A 15,561-nucleotide genomic window follows, 5' to 3' on the forward strand; every position below is an offset into this window, starting at 1 on the left:
GAGAGATTGAGAGGGAGGGGTGGGAATCATTGTAGGGATATAGTGGAAATGACATTGGACTGAACACCCTGGGTTCAAATGCCAGGATGTCAGAGCTGCTATATACTAGCTCTGTGAACTCAGGTAAGTCCACTCTGGGCTTCAGTTTCTTCCTCTCTAGTTAGGGATCCAGACTAGATTATCTATAAGGTCCCATAAAGCTTGAAATCCTATGGCTGAGGAAGTCAATGAAGGCTCAGTAATACTGCTTTGAGCTGGGTTTTGAAAGATGGATAGGATTTGATAGGCAGAAAGTGGGTTGAGCTCTGGGGAATTCTAGGCATAACAGTATGAACAAAGGTGTAGATTTGAGACTGTGTGCTCATGAAGTTCTTGGAGGCAGGAAGATCAGCCTGGATGAAACAGATTTTGTGCAGGTGAGCAGTTGGGACCAGACTGAAAGAATCTTGAATGAATATCCTGTAGAGAGTTGGAGAGCCCCCGAAGGTAAAATACACCAGGCAGCCTATTTGTGTCTTATTTGATGAAAATGGTTTTCCTCCTTCATATTGTCTAGTCTCTACCCACATGCTAGAGAAGGAATTCAAGATAAAGCAGCTTGTGAGCCTAATCTCTCTGACTCACCAATGGCCAATCTGGAGCCCTATGTACAAGGAGCCTGCTCTCTTGGGACAGAAGTAAATGACTATTAAATTGGCCACTTGATTAGCTGTTCCCCCTGGATTAATTCCCCATCCAAAGGATTATTGGCTACCAAGTAGATTTAGGCTTTGAGTAATGATTCTCAGTGCCCTGGTCCCCATGGAAGCTTCTCTGGGGAACTGTACCATGGAAGCATGCAGTCTTCATGCTTATTGACATGATAGTGTTCATGTGTTGACATCTGGCCTGATGAATAAATGACTTAGGATATTGAAAAAAAACCTCAAACATGGCTTTATCATGTCCCATGCACAGCAATACTCTTCTTCCTGAGATGGCAGGAGGGAGCAGGTGACCTTCAGGGCATTCTCTGCCAAGGTGGGCCACTGGCAGAAAGTGGTTAAGAACTCCTGGCTCACCAGGATCCATGTAACTAGGAAATGCTATCAATTAGTATAGCCTCTCAGGTGTGAAGCTGTTCCTGTGGGATACCCCATTTTTAGAATTGTTGTCTGCACACATTGCCACTCACATAAATGTTTGTTGTGTCTAGCAGGGAATGACCATGAGATTATCTCCCCTAGTTTCTATAACTAGAGGAGGACTGGGATGTTGAGTAGTTCTAAGGAATGAGAGAAGGGGAGAAGGCACCTACACATTCTGGGGCAGTCTTGAGCTCTTCTGAGACTGTCATTTCAAGGCCTTAAAAAAATCTATTCTGATCAGCCTAATTCAGGTAATCACCTCACTTTGGAAATATGTTTAAGAAAAGCTCCAAGGAAAGCAGGAAATTGTTAATAGCAGAACATGCAATTATTTGTTCATTTTTGATGGTTTATTCAGGTCAGTGATGGTATAGTGTGAAAGAAAACATATACCTCACTCGTAACTCTCTTAAGAATTGAAGAAATCTTTATACTTATCTGGGAATCTGAACATTTCAAGAGGGCTACATTCTCTTGCAGGGAGGGATAGTGTGCTAATCCCATGGGAGGGTGTGGCCTTTTTTTTTCAGATGGCTTTCATATAACAGCTAGGAATGTTAGCCATACCTAGAATGTCAATGCTAGGAGGTAACTTAGAACTAGAACCTAGAATATATCAAGAGCTTGAAGGAACAATTGAAATCATCTAGTTCAACTTACTGATGAAGAAATTGAGGCCCAAACAGAGGAAGTGTCATTGAGCAAACCCGGAATAAAATCTGAGTCTCCTGAGTCAGTGTTATTTTTACTAGATTGTGTATATTCCCAATTATTTGGAGTTATCCCAGAATAGGATCTTCTGGTAAATGAAATATGCTTGTTAACTGAGAGTGACATATTCACAATTAAAAAAAAAATTAAAATCGTCTGTTAGTTATGTGGTGAGAGTAAAGGATAGCAAGTGGCTAGATAGACTACATGCTTTATTGATATGCTTGTAATGTCAAGACAACACAGGGAAGGAATCTCAGGGAGGATATGGATAAGAGTTGAGCAGGACAAACAGGCATAGAGAGACTAGGTTGCACTGTGGGAGGAAACATCCACATTAGTGGAACTAAAATAACAATGTGGACCTTTCTAGGAATACTCTTTCTACATGACCAGTTCCTTTTTCCATGTGGGAATGTGGCAGGTCTCAGAGAAGAAATCAGGTCTGGGGTCAACAGGCCACGGGGACTCCAGTACTACATGTTCCTGCCTACTTCCCCCTTTACCTGCACTGTCTCTCCTTCCTCTGCCTCTCACAGTTAGACCCCTGTATGGCCAGAACAGAACATGTGTTGGGGAAGGGAGGGGGATCAGGCACAATCACTACCACCAGCAAACTCATATCAGGAAAAAGGGAGGGTATTTATAATACAGTTTCTCTGTGTTGAGTGTCAGGGTGAAGGGGGGATATGGACCTTAAAAGATGTGAATTTCCAAGAAAAGTACATATGTATTTCTTTTTCACTGGGTATTTCTTAAAAAAATTTCAGATTCTCTAGAGTCAAGAACTGTTAGAGTCTTCAGTCAAGGCCAGATTGCCAATATAGTCCCAGCTACTGAAGTAACAGCTTTGGAGAACCTGCCTGAACACCCTACGCTTCTGGAGTAAAGAACTCAGAGGATCCCAAAGTCCTTCTGGGTCCGTATGGTAACCCTTATCTTCTCTGATTTAAATTCTGTTGTCATTAGCTCTGCCTTCTCTTACTAAAAAGCCCTGACTCTGGGACTCAGGTATAACTCCTTTGGGTGGAGAGAGGAGCTGACCATGGTGCATCTCAGCAGCTCTGGCAGATAAGTTATTTAAGCACTCTCTGAGGCTGTATGTGGACACCTGGTGTCAGAGGTCCAATCTAGGCCCTGCCAGCTGGCTACTGGTATGATTTCTGTCAAGTTACTTTCCTTCTCTAGGCCTCAGTTTCCTCCTCTGTACAATGAGAATGTTGGACTACATAATATCTAATGTCTCTTCTAGTTCTAAATGTTATATATCAGAGTAGATGCCCATTCCGACTATTGCTTTAGATCTCAACCCTCCATGCCCTGGAGTACCACCTGGGGAGTACATCCCAAATTCACCACTCATCAGCTAATCTGATCAAGAGCCTGTACTAAATTCAGCTAGTCCTCTGATAAAAAACACATGGCTCAACCCCAGATCCAGACTTGAGGCTTTTCCAGCTGGGCAGGAAGAGCCTTCAGGAGCACAGGGTCACCTTCACACCACAATAAGGTACTGGAGAAGAACATCAAAATGAACAAAAGAATTACATTGTAGGAATTAGGCATGCTACAGAATCACACAGGGAGGCAGCCTGGTGTAGTAAATATAGTAAACGTCAAGAAGGCCTGGGTTCCTTCCATTCCAGCCTTTGACACACACTGACTGGGTGACCCTGGGAAATTGCTGGACCTCTCAGTGCCCCAAGCAACTTTCTGTAACTTTAAGCTACAAAAGAGTTATTGATCTGCAGCAATGGAGGGAGTTTCCACACAAGGAGTTTCCCACATGAATGAAAGCAGGTCAGGACCAAAAGCAAAATTTTAAAAATGACCAACACATATTCAGACAGTAATGAGGGCCTGTAGTAATGTGTATGGTACAAGTCAAAGCATCTAATGAAAAATGCAAATCCACTTTAGATAGTGACTACCTCACTTATCTCCCAGCATTCCTCAGAGGGCATTGCTAACCACCGTTCCTACAATTTTATAGCTGTACATGTACATCACTAAAATTTTTGGTCACTTGCCCAGAGTATTGTAACAAACAGTGCCTCTGTGGTGGTAACCAGTCTCCTATTTGAGATCTCCCCTAATTCTCCATTTCATTCTCTGCCCTCTTTCCTTAACCAGGCATTCAGAATTATTAAAGGCAATCCCACCCCCACCCCCAAGCCCAGCGTCTTATTGTTTCTTGTGATCCAGTTAATTAAGCTAATACAAATGTAAGGTATTATTCTAAATCTTGATTCTTCAGTCTAAGGTGCTATCACACACACATATAGAATGTCCTCACATCTTTGGGGTCTCAGCCCCCTTGGTTTGTATTCATGTCCCCCTGCGTCAGTGCACATAGATATATGATAATTAGGTGTCCAAATGGAAAAGTGTTAAGCCTGCCTGGATAGTCTGGGGGTGGTAAGAAACAAAGCAGAATTCCCAGTTGACATAGAGACAAAGTGCAGAATTTGGAAATGAGTGCTTCCAGGAATTTCCCCCAAAGCCTCTAGCCCCTCTGTTGTGATGAGATACCGAGTCTCAAGGCTCAGGACAATTCTAAAGCTGTAGCTTGAGCAATTTCTCTGTAATCACTTTACTTCCTAACCAAGTGGGGGCAAAAGACCACATTACTGAAAGGAGGCTGATGCAATTCTTTGGCCCACTGCTTTGGAGCAGCCGACCCTCTTCTTTTCCAAGTGATGGACCAGGTCTGTGGGTGAAGGGTTACTGGGGAAGGGAAGCCACTTTTGGTCAGAAGAGGAGAGAAAATCAGCTTGGCCTTTGGGATAGGATAGATGGGATCTGCTTGGATCAGGGGCTCAGTCAGTCCAGCACTCTAGTTAAGTAAAATGGATTTGGGGGGGGGTGGCGCAGGGAGAAGAGCCAGGAGGGCAATGCAAAACAGATCTAGCCTGGGGAGGCCACCATTAACAGGAAATACCTCTCAGCTCTCCCAGGAGATCTTATGGAACATAGAAACCTAGGTTGAACAAGAGAAGCATTTAGCACAAAATGAGGGTTGCCTAGAATTTGAGCTGATAGGGATCAATTTCCTAGCTCAATTGTGGAGTGAAGCCTTTAACAGTTTCCTCCATATGGCATGTTATACATATGACTAGGCCTTATTAGGGCTATTCTTCTGAAATAGCAACAATAGAATAATATAACCTGAACTTCAATAGCAGCCATACCTTGGCTGGTGATTCGATGCTTTGGCCTGGAAAATATCCTAATCTTGTCTATTTTCAGCTCTCTACTGTTCCTGATGCCTTACCCATCCCTTGTCCAGGATCATGTGGGGCTCCCTGGATTTTCACAGCATTTGGGTATTCCTTAGCTCCCGACACTATTTAGTATTTATAGGCAAGAATACAATGGTGTCAGAGGAAGTGCTGGACTCTATTGTGTCAAGTTTCATACACTTCCACCAGATTAGAAAGAGGAAATACTGGAGAGAGCTGAACCACTCAAACCTGCCCAAATCCTATTCAAAATGAATCAGTGGGAGAGACTTTAGGTTTCCTCAGACTTCTGGGACTTGGTTTCCCAGGCTCTGATTAATTCTGCTTATGGCACTATGTGTGCAGATAATAAGGGAGGGAGGGAATATACACTTCCATATGGTACATACTATGCACTAGGTATTGTGGTGCTAAGCACTTTTTACAAATATTATCTCATTTGATCCTCACAACAACCCTGTGAGGTAAGTGAGAGAAAACTCTGCTTTTAAGGTATCCCCTGGAAAGTTCCCACCTTGTAAACTGCAGAGATTGATTTAGTAACTGAGGAGGGCCAAGAGGCTAAATATTCTGCAGGAGTTGGGGAGATCCCAAGTTTAGCATACTTCATTATTGTTAAAAATCAAAAGAAAGAGTGGAAAATGGGAGTACCTGCAATGAGCTGTCTGAATTGAGTCCATATGTGTGGGTCAAAGTTAAAGATTCATTTTGGGTTGGATTTTCTTGGTCCACCTTCAGTTGACCTGCTTCCTGCCCATTGTCAATGGGAAAGCATCTCTCTGATGAACTGAACTCACCAAGTGATTAATTGTGGGAATAATTGGCTGTAAAAACAGGGCATAAATGTGTGTGTGTGCATATAATTTTTTTCCCCTCTGCAACTCATCTGAAGCACACATGTTGGCCCATTGCCTCTGTTCACTGCACAATCTGTTAACCATTTATGAAAAGCCCTGGTGGTAACTATGTTCTGCCTCCTTCACAACTAAAAGCCATTCCTTGAACCCACCTTGTTGTTTTTTCATTGGGGTGAATAAATGTCCTTCCTCCCAGAATCCTCCATCTGTAAAGCATGAGCCTGGCAGAGCAAAGAAGAACATTCTGAGTACCATGGGGTGGCACAGCCGGGCCTCAAATAAAAGGCACCTTGTGGTCTCCCCGGGCTCTACATGGCTGTAGGATATTTCAGAGGTGCCAAGGGGAGCAGGAACAAAGCCTTTTCCAAAACTATGTAAGAAATCTTGCCTCTTGCTCCACTCAGTTCAGCCAGCTTGGGCGTGGTCCCCAAGGACTGCCTAGAGGGCTGCTTTCAATTTTGGCCTTGTGGGTTGTATGACTTTGTGCAAGCCCCTTACCTTGTCTGGATGTCAACTTGCCTCTGTTGGACTAAATTGGCTCAGAGGTCTCCTAGCTCAAATGTTCCATGGTCCTAAGTATTGCATCAAGGGTGGAAACTTTGAATGCATTATTTGGAGGGAGAAGCCTCTGTAAGCCTATTATTCTGATGTTGAGACAACTCTTCGAACCCAGTGCCATTCCAGGGACATGGGTTTAATCCAGGACAGGTGCTGAAGACAGACTGAAGCCCCAGCTGCTGCTCGGGCTCTGTTTCCAGCCCTGCCTCACCCTAAAGATCCCAGGGTACTTCGGGGAATGCAGTCCTCACTTCATTTGGCTTTCCTCAGGGTCAAATTTTTGGATTTCCAAAGATATTTGGAAATCACTTATCACAGTGCCTGGCACATGGAGGTGCTTCATAAATGCTTGATCTCCTCCCAGTCCAAAAGCAACCCCTAAGGAAACTTCAATTCCTCCTCAGTCTGGAGTTCTAGTCTCAGTTCTACTGTTTGCTCCGTGGGACCATTGGGCAAGTTACTTCTCCCCTCTGTGAGGTCCAGTTTACTCGGGCTTAAGACGAGGTCAAACTCATAAACCCTTATGATGTTGTTGGCTCCAGAATCCCATGATCTTACTTTCAGCTGAAACTCAAAGACAGGCTTTCAAAACAGAAAGAAATCTGAAGAGGAATGATGTCTTTTTGGGTGGAGGCAGAGGTGCCAAGGAAATGTCAGCATAAGTGTTCAGCTGTGTCAGGGAGGGCAGGCAAAGTTTAGAAAATGCTACTTGGGTAGTGCTGATCACTGTCAGGTTCCAAAGTTTTCCACAGGTCCCAAAGCCAGCTCGAAGATGGGGACATGGGTGGTATGTATACAGAGGAGAGGAAGGGGCTAGCTGAGTTCCATACTGAGTCAGAAATAGAACTCAGCTAACATGCTGGATAAAATCCCAGGCCCACATTCTTACTTCTAGACAGCCAAGGTGCTATATGCTGCACTGGGGTGGGGAAAGGAGGCTGGCTGGTAGACAGATGTCCCATCCATTTTCTGGGTTCAGAATTGGGAAAAGACTAATATTTTCTTGCCTGTGTTCTTTTTTCTCTTCTAGGGTTTCATTACTTAGAGCAAGGTCACAGACATTAATTGAGTGCCTTCCTGGGGCAAACCCTCTACTAGGCATTCTGGGGGTATGCAAAAGTAGAAGACCCTGCCCTTCTGGAGCCAGTACTTTGGGTAGGGAGACAGAACATACTTGTGTGAATGCAGCTTGTTAAGAAGTGCAAAGTGGGGCGGCCAGGTAGCACAGCGAGTAAGAGCACCGGCTCCAGTGTCCGGATGACCTGGGGATCAAATCCGGGCTCAGATACTTAGCACCACACCCAGAAATAACTGGCCGTGTAACCTTGAGCAAGTTACTTAACCCCAATTGCTTAACAAAAAGTGCAAAGTAACTCGAAGTAAATTGAAATATATATATTTCGATTGATTTTGGTCTGGACCTGTGACTATAAGGAAATTCCCTCCACCGATGCAGACTGGCAAATGTTTAGCAGCTCCTTGGGGGCTGCTGAGAGCTAAAGTGGCTTCCCTACAATCTCACAGCCAGTAGTCGTCAGAGGCAAACCTGACTCTGAGCCCGAGCTCTTTGTCTACACTACACTCTACTAGTCTGTATCTCAGTCTCTTCCCTGAAGACACACGCATTGGGGAATTGTAGAATAAAGGGATAAGAAAAATGATACAGCATTAACCTAAGAAGACTATTTAAGAAAGGTGAAGGAGATTCAGTTAGTCTCAATTCTAGATGAAATCATTTGAAAGGAGGCAGGACTTGGAGGACAGGTGCGATTTGAAGAGACAGAGGAAGGTGGGCTAGATCACGGGTGGGAAACATGAGGCCTCGAGGCCACATGTAGGATCTGTTCAGTGAAGTTTGGAGCCAGTCAAAGGGCCACACTTGAGGACCTGGAGGGCCACATATGGCCTCAAGGCCACAGGTTCCCCACCCCTGGGCCAGAACTGGAGCCAGAGTTTCAGGTTTAAACACCTGGCCAAAAGAATGAGTGAATGACAGAGCAGTTTGTTAAGTGATGACTAGGCACTGTGTTAGTGCTGGGGATATAAGTGCAAGCAAGTAAGACAGTCCTTGCCTTGAGAGGCTCCTGTGACAACAAAGGAAGGCAAAATATAAAGGGGAGCCAGAAAGGAATGAATCGGGAGAGTGTGGATGAGGTCAGGAAGTAGTGGGAGACCTGACCCTGGGCAAGAGAAGGCAAAATCCCAGCATCCCAAGGTCAGAGGCCAAGGTTTGGGTGGGAAAGGGACGAATGAAGGGGAAGTGATATGATTTAGAAATGACTGGGAAGACACGTAGCTGGAAAGAAAGAATCTTAGATGTTTTCTTGTCCAATCACCTCATCGTACTAAGGCTTACTAAGGTAAAGTGACTTGCTTAGGGTCATACAGCTCGTGAATGGCAGAGCTAAGATTTGAACCCAAAGCTCCTGACTCTGAATCCAGGCCTTCTTTTGTAGTACCCCAGTGCAAAAATGCCTTGGGAGCTCTTACCAAGACCACTGGCTACCCTAAGCAGAAGAGGCCTGCTCTGGCATGTTATCTCACTCCGGACAGTGCATGCTGGCTTTTGGGTTGCCTCACTCTTAGCTATCCTCAGCCTTAAGCCCCATTTTCTCCCTAATGTTGTCTCTCCTATCGTAAAGCCTGAGTTCTTCATCTTACTTTCTATCAAAATCAATTTCTTCCAGATAGTGAACTGCACCTTCTTGGTTAGATTGCTGAGCATCTCATCCTTTGTCCTGGAATCTCCATGTGGGGCCACTCAGTGCAAACTACAGGGCACTGGTTTGGAGGAAAATGTGGCCTTACATAGCCCAGGCGAGATTTTTTTCTTTTTCTGGCTTAGCTATGGAAGCCCTTTTTCCTAGTTCCTGGGAATGAACATTATGGTATAATGGATTACACCCTGAATTTGGAGTCAGAAGATGTAGGTCCAAATCCTTCTCTGACACTTAATAGAGAGGTGACCTTAGCTAAATCACTTCCCCCCTCTTGGGTCTCAGTTTCTTCATCTAGAGGTAGAGGACACAGCACGAAGGTTTAGACTAGATCTTATGTCTACAGTCTAAATTTATCTGGTTGCTAATAGGAGGAAGAAACATTTCAGAGGAATGGTTTTTACACTTAGAATATTATCCACGTGAAATTCGTTTGTTTTCTATGTGGGACATAGAGACCACTTTTCTTCTACAGGCTTCTCATCTCAAAGACTTGAAAAACTAACCACTTGCACATAGTGCCTTAGGGGGCAGACAGACATAGCCCTTTCCTTTAGCAGTTCTCAAGCTAAGACAGTCCATAAGTAGAAAGAAAAATCTCCCCCCAAATCTGTACAGACATTGAGCAATGAAGATTAAGTTAGTGGTTCCGCTATGAAGAAGCACTCTCCCTGGGGAGGCAGGTTATGCAGGTAAAAACTTGGGGAATGAATGTTGATAGAAGAGCAGTCTCTAACCAGTACTCAGGTAGGCTGAACTTTGGGGCGAGGGGGCATTTTCGAGGCTATCAGAAAGAGGGGGAACACTCTGAAAGCAGGAAGTAGGGGAGACATTCTAGGTGTGGGGTACCAGCTGAGAGAGTCAAAGGATCAGAGAGTTCAACGCTAAAAGGGCTGACAGACCATTTAGTCCAAGCCCTCCTCACCACTGTCCACAGGAAAAAACGAAAACCACGAAAGGTTCAGTGATTTGCCCAGAAGGTGGTATGGGAACAGTGGGAAGCGAGCTGGAGAGTCTTGGGTTCCACTTCTCTCTGACCATTGCCCCCAGAGTGTCATTCCTCCCTTTCACGTCCTTTCTTGATCACCTCCTTTTTCAGTCTTTTAGGCCATCTATCATGTACAATACTGGGCTAGTAAAAAGAAAATCAAGGAGACAGTGTGGCAGTCAAATGCCAGTCAACCTGAACCCTTAACTTTTAGGAAAAAGGCAGGTGGTAGGACAATAAACTCATGCCAGGGATTTAGTAAAAATAATGCTACTTCCAGGATGTGTCCTAGAATCATTATAGGGTCTGTCCACACTCCTGTGCTTTTTCCATCTCTAGTCTTACACAGTGGACATTGATGCTCAGACCCTGAGTCTGCACAGATTCCTTAGTGACTAAAGATTTAGTTTTGTTTAGTACACTCTACTTAAGAAGGGGAGAGACAAATAGATTTTATTTTATTTTTTGCTTTTTGGAGGGCAATTGGGGTTAAGTGATTTGCCCAAGGTCACATGGCTAGTTTTTGTGTTAAGTGTCTGAGGTCAGATTTGAACTCAGGTCCTCCTGACTCCAGGGTTGGTTGCTCTATTCACTGTGCCACATAACTGCCCTGAGGCAAATATATTTTAGAAAGGGCAGCAAAGCACAGGGGAAAGAAAGCTATCCTGAAAGCTGGGGAACCTAGGTTCTGGCCCCAACTTTGCTCCTAACTAGTCACGTGACACTAGGCAAATCACCTGAAATCTCTGAACTGAACTCTGTTCCCTTATTTGTTAAACAAGGATGATAACACTTGCACAAGGTAGTTAGAAAGATTTGACAGATAAGTCGAATAATGAAAAAATTCTTAAGTGTCTGAAACTGTAAGAGATGATTAATAGTAATAGTGTTAATAAACAAAGAATATTTTTTGCTCAAACCCTTAGCTAGACCAGAAGCCATTTCTTGAGTGCCTCAACTAAGCAGAGGACACTTCATGATATTGAATTTCCTTAGTTTTGGCTCTTTTTTCTTCATACGCTTTCTTCAAATCTGGGTACTTGAAATATAGTTGACTGGTTGCTGTGTTAACTGGTTCCATCTTGTCTCCTACAGGAGAAAAATACCTTTCTGCAATATTCAGGTCCCAGAGAAGTTACCTCTTTGACAGGCAGGTGTTCCAAGTGGCACTTGACTCCCCCTCACTTCCCCCCCCCCCGCCCCAGGCTTCCTGACCAGTGTATGGAAACTACAGAATTCCACTGCAGCAGCTTCCAGAAGCCCAGCCTGAAAGTGGAATGGGAAACTCCAGCACCAACCAGACGTGTTTCACAGATGACTCTTTTAAGTACAATCTGAATGGCGCAGTTTACAGTGTTGTGTTCATCCTTGGCCTGATAACAAACTGTGCGTCCCTCTTTGTCTTCTGTTGTCGGATGAAAATGAGGAGCGAGACTGCCATTTTCATCACCAACCTGGCCCTCTCTGATTTGCTCTTTGTTTTCACCTTGCCTTTTAAGATTTTTTACAACTTTAACAGACACTGGCCTTTTGGTGATACCCTCTGTAAGATTTCTGGGACTGCATTTCTCACCAATATCTATGGAAGCATGCTTTTCCTCACCTGCATCAGCGTTGACCGATTCCTTGCTATCGTCTATCCCTTCCGTTCTCGTACCATCCGAACAAGAAGAAACTCTGCCATCGTGTGTGCAGGAGTGTGGATACTGGTCCTCAGTGGTGGGATCTCTGCCTCTTTGTTCTCCACAACCAATGTCTCCAATTCCACAACAACCTGCTTTGAGGGATTTTCCAAGCGCATCTGGAAGACCTATTTGTCCAAGATTACTATATTTATTGAAGTGGTAGGCTTCATCATTCCTTTGCTTCTGAACCTGACATGCTCTTCCTTGGTACTGAGAACCCTCCGAAAACCTGCAACACTGTCCCAGATAGGAACCAACAAAGAGAAAGTGTTGAAGATGATCATCGTGCATGTGGCCATTTTCATTGTCTGTTTTGTGCCATACAACTCTATTCTCTTCCTCTATGCTCTGGTCCGCTCCCAAGCCATAACCAACTGCTCCTTGGAGAGGTTTGCCAAAACGATGTACCCCATTACGCTGTGCATTGCAACGCTCAATTGTTGCTTTGACCCGTTCATCTATTACTTCACATTGGAGTCCTTTCAGAAGTCTCTTTATATCAACACCCAGATCAAAATGGAGTCGCTTTTCAAGACTGAAACACCACTGACGGCGAAGACTTCTCTTCCGGCGATCCAGGAGGAACTCAGTGACCAGGCGATGACTAACGGGGGAGAACTCATGTTGGAATCCAACCTCTAACAATGCTACAGATCTTGCATTCATTCTGTATTGTACAACAGCTTCCCAATGATGAGACAGAGCAACAGATTTGAGTCCAATATCACAGAAACTAGTGACACACTGCCTGCCTCAAGGAGGATCTGGATTCTTATAGTAACACATGCCACTTTTTTCCAATACCATTAGGTCTAATGCAGTTCTAACATCCTGAGGGAGTACCAGATTGTTTGCTATCCTAGAATTTTGCTATGTGAAATGAATGGGTAGAGGAAATCTTTGTTACCTAGTGATTTACATTCGAATGGTAAGTGGAACAACATGATTGGACTTGGAGCCATAGAATTAAGTCAGGAAATGGAAAACCAAGCTTACTACTCATAGCTACATAATAGTTTTTCCCCCTTCTCTACAAAGAAAGTCAGTGGTTCCTACATTCACTTTGAATGGCTGATTTTTGGACATCAAACCAGCAGTTTTCATCACTCTTCAAACTGACTCCAAGAGTCTATTTTTAAGTTGTATTTTCATTGAAGCATTTGAAAGGGAACACAATCAGATTCAATTCAACAACAATGAAATACCTACTACATGCAAGGCACAGACAAGCTAAATTTGGCTTGTGTGTCTGTGTTTGTGTGTATTTGAAAGCAAATAGGATGTGTTTGTGTAAGAACAGGAGAGAAGTTACTGAAGTAACTGGCTCTTCTGATCAGAATACTTGCAATATAAACCACCATGAAACGTTGGTGTGTTCAAGTGCATGCTTATTTTACCTTTATATTTGTGTAATTTTCTTACTAGCAACATTCAGATTGAAAATCTGGGCACATTATAGCTGAAAAGCATGTGAATCTGTGCTCAGAGCAGGGGTTAAGTGGGAGATGGGGGAGGGGGGAATCATATTAAAAGAACATTCTTAAAGCATACATTTTTTGTATCTTTGCATGATCTGTAGCCTTGGACAGTGTGTGCTTCATTTTCTTATCTAATGGAGACCTCGGCTGCAGAGTAAATATAGGCACTAAACATATAGATAGCAGCTAAGTTAGAAAATCAGATAGAACTAATTCTTCTTTGCTCTTGCAGTGTGCCCAACTGGACATGCATCACTCCTGCTACTTTTAGAGCAAAAAACCAAACCAAGTTGGTCTTTTCTTTATCTCTTTTGCCACATGCCTGCTTGTTTTGCAACTAACTTATTATTCAATTTGCATTTCTTATAGATTTATGAAACCTATATATATATATTTATATATATATATATAAAATATATAAATGAGCATGTATTTGTCCATTGGGCCAAAGGCATGAAGTTGTATAGCTGAGGCACTAAAAGATTTGATAAGAACAGGACACAAATCATGAATACAAAGTCTTTCTAGGCAGTGAGGAAGGTGCTTCAGTGATTCCTGCCCCAGTGACCTGGTGATTTGTCCATAATAAAAATGTAACCAATCAATGACAATGGACTGAATGTATATTTATATAGCAAATGGAATTTTAAATTACGCGTGAAAATAAAAATTATGCTTAACCTCTAATTTCTGCTTAGACTGACTTGGATTTTAAATGCTCATTTAATGTAATAAAATACATTTGAATTAGCCAACTGTTTCAGTTTCTCATTGCTTTTGCTTTGAGTAAGGCCTAAAGGCAATTTTCTTTATCCCCAAAGAAAGGGTATAAACTTGTTAGTGTAGGTTTGATCTCAAACCAATTCCAGCACCTCCTTTTAAAGTCTCCTAGAGGACAGGCAAATAGTAAATCCCTAAACAATTTTTGAAGAATCAAGTCAAAAGATTAAAACTCTCTTTTCTAAGTTGGCTTTGATTTATTTGGGGCTTAGAAGACTTTCTAATCTGGTTTCCAGGATTTGATGAATGTATATTAAATGTCACAGGGCACCAGGCAGCAGCCTTCCAGGATCCAGGAAAATGTGGACAAACAGACCATCTGACAACAATGAGAGATGGTTGGAGCCAGTTGGCTGGATAAATCAATGGCTAGAACAGGTGGTGGTCACAGGGCACGGCCATGCAGTGTATTCCTGGTAAACTCACTGATTTCTTTCCACTCTTAGCAAACTAAATGGAGAAATCTAGAAAACGGACATTCCACATTAGCTACTGATGACAGAGAACTCAAAAAAAAAATCTCCTTAGCTGCAGAGCTATCCCTGGGTAACATTTAGAAGTGGAGGAAGTTTGTTTTGCTTTTTTTGTGCCCTCCCACCTTTCTTTCTGTGCCCTGCCAGACTAAACCAAAGGCCAAAATCCATCCATCAGAATCCTACATGAGGTTGCCACATAGACAGACTATCTAATTGAATATCCTCTCACTTTTCCTTTTTGTCCCTCTCCACCCACCAGGTGTCTCTTGCCCTTATGTTGCCCTCTGACTGCCCAAAGTTCCTCAGTGCGATGCCTGCCCTCCTCACACATCTATTTCAGTCCCTTCCTCCCCCCATCCTCCGTAGGTTCTAAAATCTACCTCTCCCAAACCCTTTTATATATTTAGCTAGTTAAGGAGGAAATCTGATCTACATTTTGGTGTGTGGAAGGAATACAAGATTTGGAGTTGGAAGAGTTCAAGGCCTATCCCTGCTGATTATCTGTGAGATATTGAGTAAGTCACATCCTTCTCTGTGCCTCAGTTTCCTGCTCTATAAAGGTGAGGAGACAGAACTAGATCTGGAGTTCTTAATCTAGATTTCAGGGAGTCCATGAACTCATATGGGAAAATTTGAACTTTTATTTGAAATAATCTTTGGTTCCCTTTGCAATCCTATATATTTTATTTTATGTACTTAAAAACATGACTCTGAGAAGGGGTTCATAGGCTTTACCAAGACTGCCAAAGGAGGCCATGATACAACAAATGTGACAATCCCCTGAACTAGAAGATTGCTAAGACCCTGCCAGCTCTGACATTTCGATATTCCCCATTTAGGTCCCCTCCTTCATTCCCAAGGTACTTACATTTTAAAAAGAAGGTTCAGTGGGTAGAAAGCTTACTCCATCTCCCAGCACAGCCCGTTCTCCTGGCTTGAAAA

At 43.3% G+C, this 15,561-nt stretch overlaps 2 protein-coding genes across 4 annotated transcripts in view; both read left to right on the forward strand.

Moving 5' to 3' along the window:
• The window catches only part of LOC138141717 (lysophosphatidic acid receptor 4), a 17,611-nt gene extending 3,493 nt beyond the window's left edge, over positions 1 to 14,118 (forward strand). For 2 of the 3 annotated variants that reach the window (XM_069062528.1, XM_069062530.1), the window contains exons 2-3: positions 2,609 to 2,757; positions 11,296 to 14,118. In XM_069062528.1, coding sequence (XP_068918629.1) covers positions 11,478 to 12,527 — 1,050 coding nt within the window. In that variant the 5' untranslated portion in view covers positions 2,609 to 2,757; positions 11,296 to 11,477 and the 3' untranslated portion in view covers positions 12,528 to 14,118. The remainder of the gene's footprint in view (positions 1 to 2,608; positions 2,758 to 11,295) is intronic. The other variant, XM_069062531.1, reaches the window with a different exon arrangement.
• Positions 1 to 15,561, forward strand: part of LOC138141716 (putative P2Y purinoceptor 10) — a 170,624-nt gene that overhangs the window by 3,482 nt on the left and 151,581 nt on the right. The window lies entirely within an intron of this gene.

This window comes from Petaurus breviceps, unplaced genomic scaffold (genome assembly GCF_028583685.1).
Source record: "Petaurus breviceps papuanus isolate PSGF00001 unplaced genomic scaffold, PetGlider_PUasm1.0 90459, whole genome shotgun sequence".
Classification (NCBI taxonomy): Eukaryota; Metazoa; Chordata; class Mammalia; order Diprotodontia; family Petauridae; genus Petaurus; species Petaurus breviceps.